Source organism: Aythya ferina (genome assembly GCF_964211825.1).
Source record: "Aythya ferina genome assembly, chromosome: 7".
Lineage (NCBI taxonomy): Eukaryota > Metazoa > Chordata > Aves > Anseriformes > Anatidae > Aythya > Aythya ferina.
In genome coordinates this window covers 29,817,848-29,842,429 of record NC_140302.1, presented here as the reverse complement: position 1 = coordinate 29,842,429, position 24,582 = coordinate 29,817,848, and the positions used below count along the sequence as shown (strand labels likewise).

Here is a 24,582-nt window from a genome sequence, read left to right as displayed (position 1 = left end):
TCTCATTATCTAGCTGAACTTTGCTTAAGAAGCCTTAAATCTACAGTCTCAAATGTCAGAACGTACTCCACATTGCTCAACTCTACATGATTTGTACAAAACACACAATGTAAATTGAAGTTGAGATGTTTCAACTTTGCTGATATTCTTTGCTGTTTCTCAAACAATTTTAACGTTTTAGTTCTGAAGACTAAAATCCCTTACAGTAAATGAATCCAGACCACTGTTAGCAAAACTAGTTTATACTGAACAGAAATGCACGTAGTATACCTCAGTGTCCAGCCTCCTGTATTTTAATGTCATGAATTGCAAGAAGTGTTTGTATTGTAAAAAATGCTATGCTAAAGCACTACATCTGCACAATGGACAGCCAAATATTTTTGCATTAGAACTTTGAAAAGAAGATGCAAGATAACACCTTTTCATTTAAAATAAGATCATGTATACTTAAAGTAAAATCTGCTGATTTAAATAATAAAATTCTTACTGCTTTTGGCTCATGCAAGGAATTGAATGCCAATTCAGCAAAAAACATTGATGGAATATTAAAATTTCAATCATTTATAAATGAATTTACATAGCTCAATCATCCAATCTGCACACCCTTTAAAACACATAGGAAGAAATACCTCAACTCTTGTTAGAGACTACAGGCTAACAAGAAGAAATAAACCCAGATTCTTTTCCTCGCTCCATGCAAGTTTTGCTTGTAGGGCTGGCAATTAAGTACGTAAAATAATAAAATATTTGCTTAAGCTAACCAAATGAAAATGATAGAAGGAGAAAAAATGGACCCTGAAATGCTGTTTTTTCTCAACCCCAAAGCAGCCTTCAGAGGAGATTTATTTGTCTCAGAGAGGGAACCTTGGCCACTGAGGCACGGCTCACCAACTCCTTTCTGAAATAACTTGCAATACTCAATTTCCACCTCAAACAACTGTCAGACATTAAAAGTAATACTGTATTTTCTTAGCGCTATTTTTTTTTTCTGTAAAACTGTAAAACAGGAACTGGCTACGGCTGTGTTTTCATTAATTTATGACCCTTTTGGCCAGGGAAAGAAAGTATTGCTAATCTAAATGAACCAATGGAATAAAACCTTTCTCATTTATTGTTTTGTCAGACGAGTAGCTTAATACAGAATGATTTCCATTTTTTTCAATGATATCAGACACTAACTTTTTAGGAACTGGATTACCATGCAAAAATGAACATCAAACTATAATGAATACTATGACAGACTGCTCTTGCTATTTGAAAACCACTGATCATGCATATCACTTACATGATCCTATCATGCTGAGCAATCCATTACAATGATCAGGATCAAACGATCAAAGTAACATATTTGCATGATGTAGTTTTACAACATCTTCCTCACATGAATTTTTTCTTTCCATTATTTATTCTACTGTTCATTTTAATAATGACTTCTCTTCACCTTATCTTTCATTAGCTGTTCCTAAGGCCTAATTCCTAAAGTTCTAACACTTCAAAATCTGTCTAGCCTTATTTTCATAGAACTTTATGTAAGTGGTATCCATTTCTACTCAAGACTAGAATTCTGAAATCATCACTTCATTGACAAAAATTAAAAAGTGTTATTTTTGGCCTTTTAAAATTTTTCTGTTCACATTTTTCACAGCTTGTTGTTTCTCCAAAATTATTCTAATGGCCACAATACTCATTACAAGGGGTTAATGCAGTAGAGCATATTCATTTACTCATAAAATTAAATACAAAAGGACAAATCAAATATATGAACATACTACTTTTCTACCAGTGTATCTTCATATGCCTTGACAGAGACATTTTTCAACTTTCCCTTAATGTCTTGTTTGCTATTGTATCTATTTTGCTAATGTGTATTGCTGCATTTTGACCTCATACAGTTTGCTCTCCCATTTTATGTCAGTATTACCATTTATATCAAGTGTCTAGTAAATTACATTTTGCTGTCAATGGGTTATATTTCTGGTACATATTTTGAAACAATATTTACAATTCAAGCTAAGAAAAAGTAACAATAAACTAATAACAAGGTCTCAAAGATTACTTTATAACATGCTGAAATTGAGCTGAGTTAGTCAGTCAAACTGAGAAAGTCAAACTTGACAATGTCCATATTTTAACATAATATAAATTTTCTTAACATTTATAAAATCCAAGGTTTTACCGTTGTCTTGAAGCAGAAGTGACCCTCTATTTACATGATCAGAGCCTTTTACCCATATACCCTTTAACGACTTCACACTACTAATTCTAAAGCAGAAAACATTACTGAATATTCTCTTGATTTTTACAAACAAATGTGTGCTAAGATTAGGTGGTTCAAGACTCAAGATATCTGAATAATATACCTAGTGATAAGAAGACAGTTTCATTAGGTGCTCAGCCTGTTATAATGAAAGACACTTAGCTATCCTGAACAGTTCATATTTGCCAGTGGTGAAAAACACTCAGCTGGCGTAGACAAGTTACCACATCTTTCAAAGAACTCCAAAAGGAACTAAAAGAAATTCTTCTACAAACCATAAACCCTTTTCCTGTTGAAGTCAGGTTTTGTTTTTGTTTTTCTTCCTATTTCGATTGCTTCAAGATTTTACTACAGATCTTACCTCAAAGTCCCTCTGATCAAGAATTCTCTTTTCCCTGGGAAGTCAGCACTGGAGGCAATTCAACTGTAAACCCATCACAAAGGTAAAAGGTTTTCCCTTCACTGATAGAAGGTAAACTAAAGGAACACTGATGGACCCTTTCCTATTCCATTTGCTTCCCAGGCTTGGAGACCTTTGGGGCCTCCCAGGTGTTTGAGCAGTGGCAATCCCCATCCTTGTGGACATCTTAGGAAAAACAAATACAAACACAGCACACTGTAAGGATTCAAAAATACGCATCCCTATGAATCCCAGGTCAATACAGAGACTATGTAAAACATTGTGTATATGCAGATCTTTGCATCAGTTTCCTTTTGATTCAAAAATCTGTTTAATTCATGGGCTAGAGTCTCTTACGATGAAAAGTATTTCTTCTGAATGAGTTCTCCAAGCCAGTCTCCCTCACAGATGTCCTACCAAGCTTTTCAAAATTTAGATTGTTATTAATAATAATGTTTCACACTATTACATATTAATTAATTGCAATAGTACTTATTATATTTACAAGATAATAAGATTAAAATATTATAGTACCCAACGGAACAAACAATTAGGTGATAAAGTCTAAATTGGAATTTTATTTGCATACCTTTCTGTTTATCTATTTTTCTTTTCTGCTTAGGACTCAGAAAGATAGCTTATCCAGGGTAATGACCATCTTAATTTGACTAAAGGTAGTCTAAACAAATAGTGTTTCAAAACAAGTAATCACTACAGTAAAATGATCCACTTTCTCAAAAGTCACATAAATAGTACATGCAAGGAGATGCCAGCTAGTAAATGCACTGTTGCATTAAAGCTATCAGAGAAAGAAAATAATCCTTATTTTAATAATAGTGTGATTTCTGACACAAATAAACAAATAAAATCCCCAACACATATATATATATTTATATATTTAACATATATATTAAAAAAAAAGATTCACCTATTCACAGTAAAGTCTGTAGATGACTGGTGACAAAACTGTTTCTTTAGCCTGACAAAAAAAAAAAAAAAAAAAAAAAAAAAAAAAGCCAACCTAGAATTTGGCAAATGAGTATGCAGAGCCTGGGGTGAGATCATGATACTTTATTAGGAGCTTAAGTATCTTGGTTTGGTTATTGGCTTAATTCCCTAGAAGGAAACAATTTTTGTGGTTATTCTAGCTCAGGGCAAAGACTCTTTATCTGTTGTGTTGCTCTTTATATGCTCTCAGTCAGTAGGTTTGTTGAGAGTAATCTTTTCTCAAATTACCCAGAAACATCTGAGTTGAAGGAAAATGTTCCATAAGAATCTTGAAATACTAAGATTTATTTTTAAATAGAACTTCTTAAGGACAATGATAGACATTATTGGTACTGTATTTATAAATAATAAAAATTGGCTCATTCTGTATCAAAGTCAATCAGTGCTAGGTATAATCAGTGGAACTAGTTATTTTAAGTCAAGCATGACAGTTTTACAATAGCAATATGTAGCCAGTTTAAATTAATGTTGTCCTAAAAGGAAACGTGAATTCTACAAATCAGTAGTGAAGAATCTAACTGCTGGTAATATCAATTCAACTAAAACATACACATTTTCAGTAGCTAAAATTTATTGTTTCTGCCCTTCAAGTTTCAACATAATTTTTAAATACATGGAAAATCTCTGTTAACAGTTTTAATAAAAGTGCTACTTGCTATTTATCTTCTAAAATACTCTCCTTGGAATGTTCTTGAGTTTAATCATTTTCTATGTATAGCAAGTCTGCCATCTAGTGCTTTATGGCCATCTCTAGAAGATGTTTTATTTCAGGCTTTTTTTATTATTATTATAATTTTTAATAAAGGATATCATACTCTAAGTTCATGAATGCATGTACATGCATGTGCATATATACACATACACTGCTTAAAAATCCCATTTTGTCTTCTTGCTGACAGCTTGCATTACATGTTTCAACAGCTACTCAGGCCTATTTGTATCTCTAGCATAAAGCCATCTTATAATTGTGTTCATTGACTGTGAGAGCTACTCAAAAACTAAGAGCAACCAGAGCTAAGTGTCATTCCAGATCTATCACCCACCTAGAACAATTCTCTTCAGATGCTGCTTATGTCTGTGCTGTCAATCAACTCTTCTGTGAAGACAATGACCTAGTTTTCAACCCCTTCATTGTGCCAGATTATGGAAAAGCAGGTTGACCACATAGAAAATTTGGTATAGTATTTAAAAAGATTTTTTTCAACAGTTTTGTTTCTTCCCCTCCTTATTTTAAAATTACATTACAAATAACATAAATTTATAGCTGCTGTTGAAAATTGTCCTATATTAGAACTTTGATTATAGTCAGAAAAAAAAATAAAGAAAAAGAAGCATATTCAAATAGTAATGACTGAGCCTGAAATGTATATTGACAGCAAAAATAAGGATGTGTTATGCTACCCTTTTGGTGTGAGACATTATCAAACTGAAGTTTCTAAAAAGTAATTAGAGGTAAAATGCTGCAATGAATTACTTTTAAAATCTGTTCTGTGTATCAAAGCATCTTTCTTGTTAGCAGTATTACAAAAAATAAACAAGCAAAAAGTCAGAAAGGAAAAATACAAACACCTCTAAAGGAATACCAGCACTTTTACTCCAAAGTCCAGATATCAAAAACTAATTAAGATTTGTCTTCGTTTTTTTTTTTTTTTTTTTATCTAGTGACATGAATTTTAAATCACAGAATCACAGAATCACAGAATTTTCTAGGTTGGAAGAGACCTCAAGGTCATCATTTTGGATATGAGAAGACATATAAGGGATATAAGAAACAAGAGTTTGTTTTTGTTTCAGGTACCACTCACTTTGCATAACAATGTCACTTAAAAGATTCAAAATTAAAATTGTATTTCATAAAAGAGTACGAATAATGGTAAGGAACAGCACCTTTCTTTATTTTACCCTTTTTTAAGCTCTGAGGTATCAGCAGTAATGGGGCTACTGCAGCTCCAGGACTGCAATAGAATCCTTACAAGGTTCTACAGCCAGAAGCAAAATTCCCTTCTTCTTCCTCAACTCCCTGCACAGATACCAGATTTTATCTTAAGAGCTTTCTCTGAATACACACTTCATGCTTCCTCACCAATTTCAGATATGAAAGTATCATTCTTCATCTTGGTAAGTTGCTGGTATACCGAGAGAATTGCATATTGCTATCCTTTCTGTATGTACCTCAAGGAAGCAAGGAATAGTGTTATAAACTATAATTATTTTATTGCTGAGAGCATGGAATTGCACAGTATAGCCTTAAATCTATTATTCAGATTGCTCCCCCCAAAATTGTTACAAAATATTTAGTAGCACACATATGATCATATTTTCCCACAGTGTACTTCAAGTAAAATATAACTAAAATGAAGTAGTAATAATTAAAGTATCCAAAGAATTTTTATAAAATATATTAGTATTGTTTTCTTGCTAGTTATTACATTGGATTTTTTAGTGATAAACATGTGAGAACTCCACAATGTTTTCTCTGGCTTCCCATTTATTCCCTTCACTTCCACTAGGCTGACAAGGAAAGCTCGGTGGTGCCAAGGCTCTGCAGTAGAACTGAACCTTAAGGCTCCTGCAGATGGGCTTACTACCTTCCTTTTTTATATGCTTCAACCCAGAATATTTGCAATGGTGGCTGATTTACTGTGTGAAGGCTTCCACAAATGGCATTTCATAAAACACAGAGCTGAGAAGAAGATTAGAAAGAGCTGTGGAGGAAAACACAATGAAGTTAGGCAAATAGTTGAAATTTTTACATTCTTTCAGACTCTTCTATGGATAGATATTACTGCTTGCTCTTTTTTCAAAGGCTTAAAACCCAACAAATCTCCAAAGACAAATATTCTGGTGAAGATGTGGGGGGGGAGAGGGGGGGGAAAGAAAAAAAAAAAAAAGAAGAAAAAAAAGAGAGAGAGAGATCCATAAATGGGTTTTAATTTTACAGAAATCCGTGAATTATTTAGCTCACTGCTTTTTTAAATTTTCTTCATAAGTGACCCATCCCCTCCTGACCTCTATTCATTACTGGATTCTCTTTCTCAAAGGTCATGTTCTAATCTCAAAAGCTAAAAACTGCTCTTCAGTGCAGTAGACATTATGGTATTACTCTGGATACATAATGCAGCTCTGAATGCAAAATGCAAGTTTCTACTGCTTTTTCTTTGAGTTTAGAGTTATAGAATCACAAAATATCTGCCTAGCCCAGAGATGAAACAACAGATTCATCAGAATTGTTAGGTTACTGTTATTTTACCGAAAGGCAACAACACTTGTATATTGCTGAATGTATGAGTTTCATACTCTATGAAGTGTCCTGCCCTGTAACCCACCACTGCTACCTGTTTCAAAAGAGCAACCCATCTGCAGAACCAAGTGGAGAAGCTACTAGTTCCCACTTTTCATTGCTGATAGTAGTAGCCTGAAGTTATTATATGTGTACATTTTTCAACTACTTTTTCTTGGCTGGCTACTCAAATGATCTTAGCTAGGAATTGTCAATGGCATACGCAACTCTTGGGAGCTCAGCTCCAGGAGTGTAGCACTGCCTGAACCACAAAAAATGCTTCTGCTCACAATCTTCCTGGGGAGAACTTTAGCAGAATGGACAAAAGGAAGAGAAGAATTGCTTCTGCACACCTAGTGGTAAGTAACATCTGGAAATTCTGACAACCATGCAGGCAAACAACCATGCCAGTGAATAATGCAATTTACACTCACAGTACTGATTTGTTGTAAGCTTTTATGCCTGTGCACAGGGTAGTATCAGAAACAGTTGTAGTTTTTGCTTCAAATGTATCATTGGCACTGTGACACTCCAACTAATGTACATATAAAAGACATTTTGGAAAGTTTTCAGTCATAGCAATATGGTTTTCTGAAAGAGGAGTATAATATCCTTTCAAAACTAGTGATTGTTAGCAAGCCTATAATCCACCGTCTATCTAACATATCATGAATTATGTAGTTAAACTCTCATTTTCTCTGGAGCACTGGTTTAATTATTTATCCATTTATGATTTAAAGCATTGTGTCTGAATACAACCCAGGTCAAAATCACAAAAGTGGCATTCATCCCAGGAATTCTTCACAATCAGTCTAAAACCATCTGGTTTTGCTGCATGTTTCTTTGCACCCAGAAGCACTGGTTCTGACAGCAGCATATTTCTAATGCTGACATGCGAAGAACTAATCCACCAATTTGGATGCACACTTTGCTATCTAGGTGTCACTGTTATACATCACACTAGCTCAGATACCAAAGAACAACAACAACAACAAATACATATCCATCATGACAAAATATTATATTTATGGTTTGTGTACTTGCATAAGTCAGCTGAACAACCATCTCTGGCCTCCACTCAGCATTCATTTATATGGATTGAATCAGCTTGTGATCATGCACAGAAAGATTGGCTTCTAATAGAAAGGCCTGGAGATACAGAGCCTCCCTCCTAGAAACACAGAGGCACAATACAGAAGCAGACCTGTTCTCAACCTACAAGAATACTCACAAAGGAAAACAGAACTGTGACTTTTAAATTCATGAAACTCTTTCTTTTGTATTTATATTCTCCTTTTTATTATTTATAAGAAATCCTTGATAAGGTTTTCTCTGATATTTCTAAACAATGGTATACCAAATATTCCTGGCCTGGGAAATCCTTCCTCTTATGAACTTCCTGAGCTGCAAATTGCAGGATGTAGAGATCACTATATGGTTGCCCATTCGCTATAGGAGTATAGCAAATAAAAGTATAGTGAATGTCCCCAGACATTCGTATTTGGCCACTACTGACAACGTGGTAATAGAATAGACATATAGCTACTCATACATTATATTATACATTCAGCACTTTTCTAATTCTTGTATCTATGGGTGAAGTTTGTTCTCGTCCTCATACTCTGAGCATTTGTTTTCTCTGCTGTGCTTTTTCAGTCATGCAGAGAAGTCATGAAGAATTAAATTAATTTTAATAGAAGCAACGGACTGCAATTTTCATACAGTCGGGATAAGCATTGAAGGTTCTGCCTGTTATGGATGTCCTACTCTACTTTCATTAAGTTTTGATAATTCAAACAAAGTAGGAAAACTACTTATGTCCAGTGTTGCCAAATTTTGAAATGCCATATTAGAATGAAATCTGATGTTTAATAAGCTGCTCCTGTCAGCCATAGGATTTGGTGACTTTGCTGCTCTGTTTATCTTTTTGTTTAGTATTTGTATTTAGATTAAGCCTCTACAGTGCTTCAACTTGCTATCTAAATCTCATTTCTACATAAATCTTGTTCTTTTTGATAATGCTAGATCTGTCTGTAAATTTTCCTTTGTTCTCATTGGTGCCCAGATAACTTCTACAATCTCAGCATTATCTATGTACAGCAGTAATATTTTGCTTGCTCTCCTACATCATTATTAGAAAGAAACAAATAAGAAAGGAATTAAAACAATCTGTGCTATCCAACTGGCTAACTATTAAGTTCAGACTTTACTTACTAAGTTAAACAGCCTACTGGCAGTAATACTAGATTAATACCAGTCACATTCCCCTTCCTAGGCTTGAAGACAGCAATGACAGGCAAGAGGGAAGACAGAACTACACAAGAGCCAGGCAAAGTAGGCAGAGAGCAAGAGATGGAAGCAGCTGAATTATGTACAGGGCAGTAGGTATTCACAATATCACAAGTTGCAGGAAGTTTCTCTAAGGGAACAAGTGTTCTCAATCCTGCTTTTAAGAGAAACTGAGGTTATCCCATAACATACAAAAGTTAGCCATACACTCAGGATTGAATTCTAAGGTTTGGACTCAGAAAAACATTTCAATTCAGGATAGCATTTTCACAAGTTGGTAAAGTAAAATTTAAGCACATAAAACATAGCCACTTTGAAGACTGTGAAACTTAAGCATGTGACTAAAAACTTTCCTGAAGATCCCAACCACTATAGCAAATTCTTAGCTGTATTCCTATTTCAGTACCATTCACTGATCTTGATACTAAAAGGTAGAAACAAATTTGTCTAGAAGTTTCATTTCTCATAAATTTATGCTGCTAATAAGATTACACTATTTTCTGTTAATTTGTTTTTCTTCAGTATTTTCCTTCCTCCTGAGCAACAAGTATTCCTATAATGTAGAAAATAATAATGTTCTTCACTTCAAGGAGAAGAAAAAGGGCAGTAGAGGTATTTAAATAGAAAATTCCTACAGAGAAGTGAAATAAGCTTAGAAAAATATCATCCAAATGAGTATCTTCTACAAAAGCAAAACATTTTCTTAGACAAATTACGGTCCATGGTAAAGTCATACCTTAAAATACTTCTACATATATGAAATCAAAGCATCACTTTATGACACATGTATTTAATACATAATTTAGCAGGTAACGTATGGTGCCAATAAGCAATTGTCACTGAAATCCTAGGTCAGTCAGTTATCCATAAATTAAAAAATTATTTCCCATTATGATGCATTAACCACTAAATGTAAGAAACTGAATTCCATTATTTTAAATTACTTCAGGCTCCTTCTTACCTCCAGATAAAATAACCCTGAAAAAAGTTTATACATTAAATTTTAAATAACTGAAAGTATTAGAAGATTTATCATTCCAGAACAACAGGATCTTAAAAATATTTTGAAATCTGACAGAAGAAAAATAATGGTAGTGAGCTAAAGGTGAAAGGCTATCTTGAATATAGTACAATTTGTCTCTGATATGATTTATAGACCCAACCTGCAACATGATAGCCAAAATAAGGTTTTTCTTGGAGGTGCCTGAGGTCTACAAATCTCATTACTGTCATTTCTTTTCCATCTCTTAAATTTAATAGCATTTATTTCTAAAAGACTAAACAAATGTTGATGCACACATCTAAAATAGTCTCAATAGCACTCTCTTCATTGTACAAACTGTTCATGTGCTTATTACCCATCTTCAAATTTATACAATTTATAAAACAAATATCTAATCCCATAAATACTGAAATTTCTGTTTGAAGTAATAAAAATATATTATGGAGACAAACAACAAGTGGATTTACTTTTATTATTTTTATTATTATTATTATTATTAACAACATCTTCAAAACAGTTTTAGGAGAATTTTCAATTAGGTCTACTTTATGTAAACTGTCAATAATGAAGACACTACATTGGAAATAAAATATTTTAAAATGAAATTCCATTTAGAAGTGTTACACTTGAACTTGTCTGTGATTAAAAAAAGCAAAAATTTTAAATAACTGACAAGAGGAATGCATAAGGCCTAGGGATATGCCAACATCTGTAATAATGTATACTTCAATTTTGTTCTGTAAAACAGATCTGGTAGATGCAAACCATTTAACGTAGATAGAAGTAGTAGTTTAAAAAAAAAATTATTAGGCAAATGATGCCTTAAAAAGATTCTAAAAGAAAACTTTCTAAAGGGATGCTACACATATATTCAGAGATAAATCTTTATGCAAAATTAGGTTGGAGGTAGAGATGGTGTTAAGAAATAATAGATAAATTGATCCAGTCGTCTAACATTCAGCCAGTATGTGCAAAAGTCACAAGAGATAAAACAGTGTTCTCCAGCAACACATATTTTTTTAATGATGATTAAAATACTTATTTAACATTGATATTGGCACAGCAAAATTGGTACAGCTCTCGAAGGGATTTCTGCACATGGGTAATAAGCATTCCCATCCCTTCAGGTCTTTCATTAAGACTATCAGAAATGTAATGCTTCAAAAGTTAATTTGCCTGAGGCATCTCTTCTACAACTAAAAGAACATGGAGACAACACACATGCTCTACCATTTTATGATACTCTGGAGAGCAGCTGTGCATCATGTCCCTGGGAGGCATACCAGCTAAGCCATTCACATTGTCCCCAGGAAATGCTCTGCTTTGCCTATTTGCATTTTCCCATCACAAATTCTGTCTTTTAAACAATGACACAATTATATGTTCATTTTGTTCATGTACAGAAATATAATGCTTGTTCACTGCTTCTAACCTAAGAGTAAGGATCCAACTTTCTGTATACTTTAATTTGCTTTCTCTTGGACAAAGTAATAACCAGAAAAGCCCAGTGGGACATTTTACTTTTCAAACTATCAACATGCCCTAACTTCAAAAAATCCCAAGAAAAATATTTATTTTTTCAGAGGTAATGAAATTGTCACACAATGTGTAAACAGCATTTAAGCACTAAACATTAAAAATATAAGTACTCACAGTAACATGTTCCCCTAAGCGGATTTCCAAGATACCTATTTTCAGAGTCACAGCTGCAGGGGGAAAAAGACAAAACCAAACATTCCCATTAAACACAGCATAGTTTTAACACAAATGCAGCTAAAATATTTATTCCAAATATCATGACTTTGATTACTAGCAGTGCAAGCACAAGGAAATAAAGGTATTTGATATAGCACTTAATCAGGGTGTGCTACTTTCTGGAACCACCTCTCTCTCCTTTCAAAAGAAACCCGGAGTGACTTTGCTCTTGAATAAGGCATTGCAGTTATGCTTAAAATGGGTGCCTAGTGTAGGACTTAGCTCAGGTGGTATGTCTCCACTAATGAATAAAGGGGAGCCAGGCAGGGATGCTGAGCATGGGATCTCTAATTATCTGTACTGCCTCAGGGGATTGCTCATCCCCTGGCTGGTTTTGATCTTTCCACTGGCTTTCTCCGAGAAGACAGCTGAGTCAGAGATTGTTCACTTCAGAAGCTGTTCCCAAATACATCTCTTTCTAACATACGCAGTCCTGAAACACTACCAAAGCAGGCTTTGCACAATGACACCTTCTACACATGCTCATAATATTCCTTCAAAATACCCATAAGCATTAAATAATGACTGTATTTTCACAGCACTACAGAGGACCTAGATGTGCTCCAAAGCTATGCAGACTGCTCTAGAGAGCCTAGGTCTAAGCTACGTGGCTCTAACTAGTCCATGGCAATTGTTTCTGAGGCCAGAAATTGCAGCTGGGTATGTAGCACCATAAGCACAGAGGTGTCTCAGCTACTCAGCCTCTCTGAATTTCAGAGGCAGTTGCTTCTTGTCATTGACTAGGCACAGGGTACCAGGCGAAATTTAGGCACAGTGTACTGTGTCCAGGTTGGTGCTGCTGCAAAACATATACATAAAAAGAAATGGAAAAACATCTTTCTTATAAAGATACATGGCTGTATTCAGAGACACAGAATATCCTACAGAATATCATAGTGATCAAACTGAGTTACATAACATTTCACTAAAAACACCACATACGTTAATACAAAATGATTACCCTGCTCTTGGCTTTCTTGGTTATTTCACAGAAATCTCCAGCAAGATTATAATTTTCTATTAAATATACAGAATGGTTCATAAAACAAAGAGAAAACTTATCACTGCGTATTAAATTTCATAGAAATATTTTCCCACAGGAAATCTGGCTCAGTTAATAGCTTGGACTACTTTTTCATTACTTTGCTCTCTTAGAGAAACTCGAATTGCAAGGATATTTTTGTTGTTTTTTTTTGTTATTTGTGAGTAATATTAAAAAACTTTCTCACTTAGATGTCATAACAGCTAACCAGTTGCAAACTGTAGAATAATATTTGCCTTTCTGTTGCTCTCTACAATAGTTTTCTAACTGGTGTTTGTTACCATACTAACAGTTTTTTTTTAAAAAAAGACCAAGAACCTTCTTGAATCTTTGTTACAATATCAAAAAGAAAATAATAAACAGAAAAAAAAAATGCACTAAAAAATGAAACAGAGCACATACAAAAAAAATCAGAAAAAAAGACAATGTTCTGGACTCTGTCCTTGCCCATTCCTATTCTCACATTGGTGAGAGAGAGAGGAGGTCTCCTTGCAGGGAATTTCTACACAGAAATTCACCACCATTATTTTGGCATAGAACAAAACCTTTTCCCTAAACTCCAAGAAACCAAAAAGGCATAGGCTTTAATTGTAGGACAAAACTTGTGGTCTTGTTCACAAGAAACCTACATTCCTTTCCACAGAATTTGGAAAGAGGGGCTGATGCTGAAATCTCTCTTGCACGTACTTACAAAGGAGATGGTAGAACTATCTCAAGTAGTAGCATGGGGTCTGCCTGATGAACTTTTTTGAAAGATTACAAAATACTAAATTCTTTAAACAGACTAGCCTTGTAAAAATATTTGAATATTTGTCTGAAAGTATCATTAGATTGGCAATTTTGAAAGAAATAATTAAGGGAAAAAGATCTTTTTTAATGAGGATTTTAAAAGAATATATTTTTCTTTCATTGTATGCATGATTTTTCCATCTTACACAAAGAAGACAGTGTGTCATGTAACGAATTATAATGATATGACAGAGATTACTATAAAAGGAAGTTATTTATTTTTTACCCCTCCAAGTTGCTTCAAAGGCAGAAGTAGAATATTACAAGACAACCAGTATTCAGAATATGTATTGTTGTTTTGGTTGTTTGGTTGTTTTTTTACACCAGAATACCAATAAAATCACATAAACAACTGTGCATTCAGAGTCTGAAAAAAGGGGGAAAAAAAATCTTAGCTTGCTGCTTGCTGATCATATCACTACATAATGTATTACATGGAAGAACAGTATCTGACCACCTGTAGCAATATTCCATCATGGGACATTAACATCATGGACCAAAAAACAAACACTGCTATGAGCACTTGCTGACCACAACACTCCCTTGTTCTAACTTGTCCCAGGATCTGAAAGAAGCTTAATTTGCTCCCAGAATGGGACTTTTTTTTTTTTCCCCTTTTTCTTGAAAATGTCTATAGAAAATAAAGCTATTTCCATACAGCTTCCCTTCACCACTCAGCAACCTTTCTAATAACATGACAAGCCCAAGGATTTCCAGCATCACACAATCTTTCTATTTACATTACAGAAAACAAAACAAAACAACCACCAGAGAATACAAAAAATCCACGAAAATCAACCACAGGTTTCACTACTCAAACACACAAAAGAATGCTTAATATGAGAATTGTTAAGTATGCAACATTTTTGCAATGTAAACATATATTCAAACAATCTAATGTAATGTAAATGTAAATCAATGTAAACAAATATTTAAACACCAATAATTATTAATTTCCTGTCAATTTTAGAAGTGACCTTCAAGAATCTTACGGGCAAAATGGCAAATGGCTAGCCAAGATGAAATGATAAAATAGGCATAAATAAAAAATGAATTACACCACAATGAAGTCTTTTGATATACTATCATATATATTGTACTTTCTGTATTGGGTGTGTTGCAAAAGTCACTGTACTTAAGGAGTTAGTGATCTCAGGCAAGCCATGCCTGGTCAACTGTCTTGTGGAGCCTGCACGTAAGCATGAGCAGGTGTACACAGTATGAGAGGCAGAAGGAACCTCTCCATGGGCAGGATCTGTGCAGCATGCCAAGGAAAATGCATCCAGAGATCATCCAATGCTGCCTGAACCAGGAGTTCTCAGCATCTGAAGGGATGTAAATTTACTATTTGTATTCCCTCTTTTTCTATCTTATTAAAACATGTACTTTATTATGCTATTTGTTGTCTCTCCTTTTTGAAATACAGGGAAAAGAAAAAAAAAAATACTTGCATCACCTCTCTAACACTCTCCCTCTGTCCCCTCGTGCAAAACACGTTCATTATATATATTAGCAGTAGTGTGAGGTGAAGTTCTTGCTAATTAAGGAAGTCAGCTTTAATTCAAATGAGTACTATTCAAAAGGTACTATGAAAACACTTAGTTTTCACTACAGTAAAAAGATGAAACTAATAGATTTAGGAATACATTTAAAATCATTCATGTGAGTATATACAGTAGGTTTTGACTAAATTTAGCTTTGTCTTTAAGTCCTACCCTGCTTCATTAAGCACATGCATTGCTTTGCATTAGTCACTAATTACGGTTCCAATTACAACATTTTCTATTTGCTGATTTTTTTCTTTATAAGCTTCCTTCATTGTAGAAATTTTTGTACATTTTCCAATAGATAGTTACAGATTTGACTGTATCTGAAGCATAATATATGCCTCATATCTGTGAACTGGGAATTATGCTGGCTGTTTTATGTGCCACAGGGCTATGGTCATTTGCTTTAAGTGGTAATAATGAATGAGCAGTTCCACTCTAGCACGCCTCCAGAGACACAAGCTCCCATTTACAAGGACAAATGGAGGAAGGCTCCTACCAGGTTAGATACAAGTTCTGTGGTTTGTTCCAGTATGAAGGTATTCATTGAGCTCACTGACCTTCTCATGGCCTGCCATAAACACTTATCCTCCAACCTCTCCCTCAATTATCCTTTCAAAACTGGACCCCTTTCTTCTCCACTCCCAGTACTTCCTGGGAGTTTGAAACAGAAATCAACATTAAATTGGTAATGTATTGGCAAAGTTAACTGTTTATGCATTTGTTCATAACTTTTTGATATTCTTTTCAAATACCATAAATGTCTCCAAGAACATGTGTACATTAAAACTCACAGATTTTAATTTATGTTAACGGATGAAAGGTTTTTTTGTAAGAATACATTTACAAATGATCCTGCGTTCAAGCTTAGTAATGTGTTTGATTTTGCACACTATATCAACATTTTTTAAGAAAGCTAAATAAATTGCAAATATATAACGTCTATTTTTATTGTGCTTACTGGTATCTCCCTTAATCAAGTGCTTTACAGTACCTTACGTACTAGATAAATAATATGTTATATTGGTAGATGTGATCTACCAATAGATCACACCAACCTAGATGCGATCTAGACTGAAGATGTGATCATCTGGAAACCTTCTTATAACAATTAGAACAATTCATTTAATCTTTGATCATGAAAGTAGGATTTTCTGCAGTTCTGCTGCCCCAACTAATTGCTAAGCCTTTCCTTTCAATTCAAAATGAAGCAAAAAGGAAAGGGGGAATGGAAGGAGCAACCTGAGTACTGCAGTCTCTAGCTGCATTTGTTTGTAAAGCAAACTGTCAGGGAAGACAAAAATGTGTCAGATGAGCCTACTGGGTTTGCTGGATCCTGTTTTGGCCTAGATATAGGCAACTCTACTATGACAACCCATAACTCATAACTCAGTGAAAATTGACACAGAATTCTACAGAATCCCGGGAAGAGCCATCATATTTCTGACCTTCAGCTAGTCGTAGACAGGTCTTGGACTGATTTTTCCTGGGTTCTCAGCACTGCAACTGGAACAAGTTGCTGAAAAATAAAGACTAATGGTCCTAGCAAGCTCTTCCAGGGCTGGAGCCCTGACCAGTGGCTCCAGCTTTCAGAGGGCCACAATGTCCTCTAGGACTACTGTTCATCATCTGCTCTAGTGTTCTGCCATGTCCTAGCTTTTATTTCTCTTTCTGCCACCTGTCTAGCCACTGGTCTTGTTCCTACTGTCCTGCATGCAGGAGTCCTGTTTCTGATGTACTTGTCCCAGCTCCTGATGTTGAGAACAATCTGTTTTTATTCTATATTCCCAACGCCACAATGGTATAACACTGTGAAATATATATATATATATATTTATTTATTTATTGTATAGTGAAATACTATTCAACATAACAATTTGGTTACTTGGCACACCTCATAACCAAAAGTTCTGCACCGTTTGTAAAACTGAACATAGATTACTCTAACCACATACTTTGACATATGGCATCATAGCCAGACTATGAAACATTACAACATACTACTACATATTACTGTACTTAAATCACATACTTAAAGCCACTAGCTGTCATTGACTGTACTTCATAGCACTTTGGTAGCAATGCCATAGAAACTAGCTATTATCGGCTCAGGATTGGTGATCCCTGAATGAAAGCACCAACAACAGCAGATACTGGTCTTGGGATATTAACCAGTCCAGAACAGTGAGCGAATGATACTTGCAGTCCTGATTCACATTTTTACAAGAGAACAAAATTCCCAGATCTTGAGATAGGCCTGCTTGGTTTCAATAGTTTTTATACAAAACCACCAAGGAATAGCCACATCTTTCAACCGTGAAACTTCCTAGGTCTGCAACGGTTAGACTTGGTCAGTGAATGTGAGTGATCCAACAGCCAGCAGAGCTTTGCTACATCAGAAAACGACCTGTTTCATGTATTGGAAGTTCAAATACATTTACAAGATTCAGAAGCAGTGTTATTCTTCCACTAAAGTGTTCAGATTTGAATATAATCATTGAATTTTGATGATGTATTTACTGAAAAAGGTACGTCAAATTAATATGTGCTTTGTCATTTTCAGAGAACAGGCTTGTTTAATCAACATTACTGTATTTTTATCCTATCTTTAATTTGCTGTAGTGAAACACACAACTTAATAATCTATAAAAGGGATATATTTGCATTTATGGGGACTTAACCTTAAGTATAGTCCTTGCCTGTATTCACGTTGCAATATGTTGTCCAAATGCTTTTCATTAATACAGAAGCATGTGAATAGTTCCCTCAATTTTTTGATTACAATAAAATATCTTTGGTTCTAATGCAAAAATTGGACACTTTCACTACTCTCAGTGCCAAAATCCTTCAGTCATAAGCAACCTTTGTGCTTTAGATATAAAGAACTATCTATCTACCTCTTATGATAATGATAACCTAAAAGGGTAAAAGGTAAGAGGATTTATGTTTCCAGTTAGGATTTTTTAATAATATGGGAAAAAGATTTATTTGTTTCTTCTTGCAAGTGCATATAATGATGTCTTGAAACAATGTTTTTTTCTATAGATTAATTTGTCTCTTCTTCATATAAATCATGAAAAAAAGGCCTAGGCCAGTAATATATATATTTAATCTAGGCTGATCTCACCAGGAGAAAAAAAATATATATATTCTAGCTTCATAAGCAGATTTTCCACTTCCAAATTTCCTTCATTGTACTCAAATCCATTTTCTCTGGAAGATCAAAAATAAATAGTGTTACAAGGTTTTTGTATATTTCTTGAAGTAATAATATTTCAATCATAAAAAGCATTGCACTACAGGAGAAAACAAACTTTAAAACAGGTGATAAACTTATCATATAAGAATTAATTAAATGTAATTAACATAATTAAGTGATTTGTTTATGAGATCAAATATTATTTACTAACAAATTCTAGATTGTATTTACATCTCTTCCCCTGTACAGGGATTATGTGAACTACAGTCATCATTTAGAACTACCTGGATGAAATATAATAGTTTAGTTAACCTTTATGAATTAGAAACAAAATGGATGTCATAAGGCCAGTGATTTGTTACTACTTACTCTGAACCAGAAAACCTCATGTCCATGGCCTTATCTTATGCTACTGGCACTCTTCTCTAAAAATGTCCACGTGGCAGCAATGCACAAAAATTTTTATGTATGTAAAAGGGTGAATTTGGAAGAGCAGACCTCCCTCCTATCAGAAAATGTTCTTTCAAAGTAGAGAACAAGAGAACTTGTACATTTCTTCTTCTGCATTTTAAAAGAGTTAAGAGAAAATTCTCATCCTAAAATGTTTTGTTTTTTTTTTCTAAAACACCTCTCACAAATGCACATTTGAATAATTACTAAAGGGAAAGAAAGCTAAGGAAAAAAAAAAAGATTTTTGAAACAAGACATGAGAAGAGGCTCTTGCAAGGTTTTCCATCTTCAGATGTCAGCAAATTTGAACTATTAAAACTATGCAATTCTATAGCATTACCTATTAAAACTACTCTCCCCTGCAATGACTAATCTCAGAGACTACACTTGCAACTACTCAATGGGTGAAAGTCTTTTGATTTCCCATGGCTTTTTGATACCATGGCTTTTTAGTCTGTCCCAAACCCACTTTGCACTACAGGAATCTATATTCCCTTGTATTTGAAGAAACAGGTATAGGAACAGATTGTTTGATTACATAGAAATGGTCACACAGGACAAGGGAAAAGGCTGAGGTACTGAATGCCTTCTTCATTCAGTAGATTGCTTTAAAGATTTTTGATTTCTTTTGGGTAATAAAAAAATATGTACTTGATGATGCTTTATATACACTATAATCTCTAGAAGACATCTAGAGATGCAAGTTACTTTCTCTATTTCCACTTCATATAAGGTAACTTTGAACATTTTCTTGTCATGTAAGCCTACAATTTATCTCAATATGGCAATTAATACTTTTCAAAAACTGCCCAAGACAATAATGATGATTAAGAAGTAAAGAGCATTGCCAATTTCAAGTGGAGAGTGGCTGCTCATGCATGCCCAAATGCTTTTTATATAAGGAATTGGTTCAATGATCCTTGTGTGCCCCTTCCAACTTGAAATATTCTATGATTCTATACTATATCAAATTTTAGAAAATGGTGATATTATCCAAGTTATTTCTCTACCTGTAACAACAATTTATGTGTATTATACAGTGCAACTAGGAAGCTATCATTCTTCCTGTTAGGAGGCCAAAACTCGGTTTGTTAAATGATGTTTTCAAATCATACTTTCAGTGTTCCTAGGTGACTATGGAGTTTCTGATTTATTATTCAATTCAAGTTATTCCATAAGTATGTTCATAATTAATTATACTTATCATACTTGTTTCCTTCTTGTATCTCCTCCTTGAACAAAATCGAATTATGAGACATCAGAAACATTGTGAGTGATCCACATAAGGATGATCATTTAAAACCAAGTATGGCAGTTTCCAAACTCCTAGCTGCTTCTTGTTCTTCTAGCCTTTAAAACCACACATTGTTGTCCTTCGGACTATTTCAATATCTATAAGTGCATCCCACATGTTGTTTTGACAAATTATTTTCCTGCCTAATATTAATCTTATTGACACTTTTCCTTTACTCCCCCACTCCATACATGGTAAAGTCCATGAAATTCATGTCTTATGCCTACTATTGTTCTACCATAACTACGTCTGTCTTCCTTCCAAGTCCTTTTTAATATCTAAGATATCAACCCCATCTGCCCTGCACCATCTTTTATTTGACTTTATTAAAAAAAAAGATACCAATCCAAGAGATACAGAAACATCTATTAAGAATAGAACACACAGAAGAGTATTGGTGGTTGGAGAAAGTATGAAGATCAAAACACATGTTCACTTTTCTCTGGTCCCCTTCCTATGAAGAGCCCTGATCTCCATTAGCCCATTATAGTCCAGAATCTTGTAAATTTCCTGGTGCAGAGATGACACTGATACTCCTTTATGAAGTGCCAAATAAGCGGAAATAAATGTTATTGTCTATGTTGCAACAAAAACAGTATATCTTCCAATACTTCCAGTCTTGTTTATCTCTACTAAAAAATGCTATCTTCCCTTTAAGAAGAAAAGTTAAAATAAAAAGCTGTAAAAAGGAAAGAACTGTTGACTAAAAATCATATTATAGACTCATGGCAGGTTACTGCAAAGTATTTTATAACAGGAATCCTTGTTTGTCAGTCTTGAACATAGTTCAAATCTGTTTGTTTTTTTTTTTTTTGATGGGCAGGCTGCAGAGAACTACCATGAACAGCAATGCTTTCTCCTGTACAAGTACAGTGAAGAACAAAGTCTTTGGATCTGTAAGTAATCCAAATTACTTTCCAAATGGCAATTCACATAATAAAGCAATTTTCAAAACAATTGGGCACAAAATCTCACCCTAAACAATGACAGAATGAGAAGGAAAGAAAAGCGTTAGCTACAACAAGAGCTCTGGTGACTAACTTGCAATGGATGAGAAAATTCTTGCACCCTAGCTGGGAGTAAGTGAGAAGATAAAGAGACTTCTCACAGAGCAATTTTATCCTCCTAAGCTGCATCTCAAAGATTCAGTCCCTCCACAAAGAGGCTATAGGAGAGCAGCTGAGAGGCTATAGGAGAGCAGCTGTGGTTGGATTTATGACTAGTAAGTCATCTCCCATGTTTTGCAAACACCACAATAGATGTTTAAGAAAAATGGCTATTCTATGGCTAGAATTACCTGAGATGTGTATATTTCAGTAGGAACGATCAGGTATTGTACAGAAAATAAGGTGCTTTCTTTACTTCCTGTTTGTCACAAATTTCCTATCCAAATATTTTTATAATTAACATGCTTCAAAGTATTCCAAAACTTTGTACCTTTCTAATGGCTGTTGACAAATAAAATCTGCCTACTTAAACTGCCATAATACAGTCCTAAGCCAACAGCCTGGACAGCTGAAACATGTAACTTCCATAGGGCCAGGCTAAACAAAACACTTCCACAGATGAAAAATTTGATAGCTGTTTATGATTTATTATGTTCTAAATAAATACCTTAGTAAAAATACCACTCTTATGATCTAAGATTAACTAGTTATATGACCAACCACTTGCCTCTGTACGATAGGAAATTAAAAAGGGGGGCAGGGAGGGAGAACTGCTCTAACAAAATGCTTTAGTGCATCCCTGGAACTGATGAATGCGGTAGATTAAAGGGGGGGGAAAAATCAGGATTACAGAGTACTGAAATTTACTCAAACAGGGACCTTTTCTTGACGTCAGAGGCAAATAAATACAACCCAAGAGGCATCCAAAAATCCTGTTTGGTAATCCAAACATACAGTAGAGTTGGTATATTACTGATGCAGAGATTGTGTGGGAACAGTTAAGGCCTAATCCCTTCACAAATCTCTATTTCACCAGCCTTGAGCATTTCTATTTTCTATCCATCATTTTCTGACTGTCTGTTGGGTTTGCTTCTTAACTCAAGCCTGCATAGGATAATAGGCTACAATTACATTAACCGCCTTTCATCTCAGTTTGAATTAAATTTGTTCTGCATGCCAGCATGAAAATTCGTCCCAAGTCATTTTGCTTAAGTCAAAGAATAATAAACTGCCTCAGTCCAATAATATGGCCAATGGTTTTAATATTATGAAATATTCAGATTTTTTTTTCCCTGAGAGATAAGCTCAAAATCAGTACCTAGGAAAAAAAAAGTTTCAGTTACAATATTTGCCAGAAATATACAAACATATATATTCTTCCTGTTTTCAGTTCGTTTCCAGTTTATACAAAAGTAATCATAGAATCATTAAAGTTGGAAAAGACCTCTCAGATTATCTAGTCTAACCTTTAATGTTATTATTTGCAATATTACACACAAATCAGAAATGCAAAATATTTGAACATCACTTGAAACAATTCTGATGACTGAAATGGTCTATCACGTCAGAGAAACAAAGTATTTATCACATTTTCCATAAATAGAAGAGAAAAATAACCTGATAGAGCAGTGGAGAAATATACTCTGAGGGGGATGCTGTTTTGGCAAGATCAGACTGGAAAAATTCCAGAGAATACACTCTATGATTATTTAATGTTTGCAGAGCATTCTGATGTATTATAGCAAACATTTCAACGTTGGATCAAATTTTAAAATTCTCAAGTCACCATCATGAGACAAGCTTAAAAAGGCATCTTCTGTACTACAATTTTAATCCTTCCATCTTCTTTCTCTCACTCTCCCCCCATCCTCCCCTGGATATTTTTAAAGGAAATGTAAACGAAAACACTCTTATTACAGAATTTTACTTCAAAAGTGGCCTTGGAGAAGCTCCTAAAAAACAAATCATTTTGAAAATGGCAGAATATTTTGTAAGCCATCTTGGATTCACTACTTGAAATAATCTTCTGATGAAGAGTATACTACTAAGAAGAACAAGCACACACAGAAGACAAAATGTCAAATTCACATAAAATATTCATAAGAAATATACAAAAAAAATGTAATGAAATATTTCATTTTAAAAACAAAAAGTGCTATTGTTCCCAATCTCCATGGTTTCTATGACATTTTGAAAAACTATTTTCCTCCAAACAGGAAACTTTTTTTCACTCAAGTTGATAAGTAAGAGGTACGGTCCATTAAAAAAAGAAATGTTCTACAGACATAGTAGAAGGAAATTTAGATAATAAGTCTTGGATTCTGGAAAGTGTAATTTTGTATTACATTATGGAATTTTCGTGACTTCTAGCTATGACTCGGATTTACAGAAAAGACTCGTGTAATATGTTGCTTGGTGGGTTTTATGACTGCGTGTTAATAGAATGTATTAGACTAATAGCGGGGTAGTACTATTCAATGCTTTTTTTATCTGCTTCTAGGCCTGCATTCATTTGGAATAATTTAATTTGAACATCTAACACTTTTTTTTTTTTTTTTTTTTTTTAAAGTGTATAAACCAACATTAGTCACTCTTTCAGTCTTTTTTTCCCAGTAGAAGACCTACTCCTTGCCAAATTTTCACTGTAATTTAAGGTCAGTTTTCAAATGATATCTGTGTTGCAGAAGGTTTCAGATGATACAAAAATAATAATGACAAGAGAGAACCCTAGGTTACAGAAATTAAGTGTCAAAGGTAAAAGGTGAGGACAGGTGTAGATTATATACTGAATCAGATCTTTCAATTAAAGATATCAACACCTTGTTGCACAATAGCTAAGGAAGTCTCAGAATGACCCACAATGTTAGCATAAATTTAACTGCAAAGAAACACTTGAAGTAGATGATGAAAAACAGGCAGATAGAGCTGAGCACAGAGAAAATTTTAATCAAAACTTTCAAAGGGTAAACCTTAAACCATTTCTTACATCATTTAGGTAACTGTTGCACAAAAAAAAAAGCAACTATTTTCCAAAAAAAGCAAGAACAAAAAGCAACAAGCTGATTGTATAGCAGAGGTTACATGGAATTCAAAAACAAAAAGACAGGAGCATTAAGAAAAAATTTAATGAAATGTTATAATTTTACTACCCTAAAAGCAGGGTTGGAATATGCATTTGATTTTATTAATGTCATTTTATAAAATGACATTTTATAAATGTCAACAAAAAAGTTGAAAAAAATCCTTACTTATGTTTAATACTCAACAATAAATTCATTTTCTAAAAATAAAATAAGAAACAATGATTATCTCCCCAAAGAAT

At 34.1% G+C, this 24,582-nt stretch overlaps 1 protein-coding gene across 15 annotated transcripts in view; it reads right to left on the bottom strand.

Moving 5' to 3' along the window:
* Positions 1 to 24,582, bottom strand: part of ATRNL1 (attractin like 1) — a 493,132-nt gene that overhangs the window by 298,910 nt on the left and 169,640 nt on the right. For all 15 annotated transcript variants that reach the window (XR_014694966.1, XR_014694967.1, XR_014694968.1 and 12 more), the window contains one exon: positions 11,891 to 11,943. Coding sequence is in view for 12 of the 15 variants with exons in the window: in XM_084525843.1 (XP_084381969.1) it covers positions 11,891 to 11,943 (53 nt within the window). In the remaining 3 variants the exon portion in view is untranslated. The remainder of the gene's footprint in view (positions 1 to 11,890; positions 11,944 to 24,582) is intronic.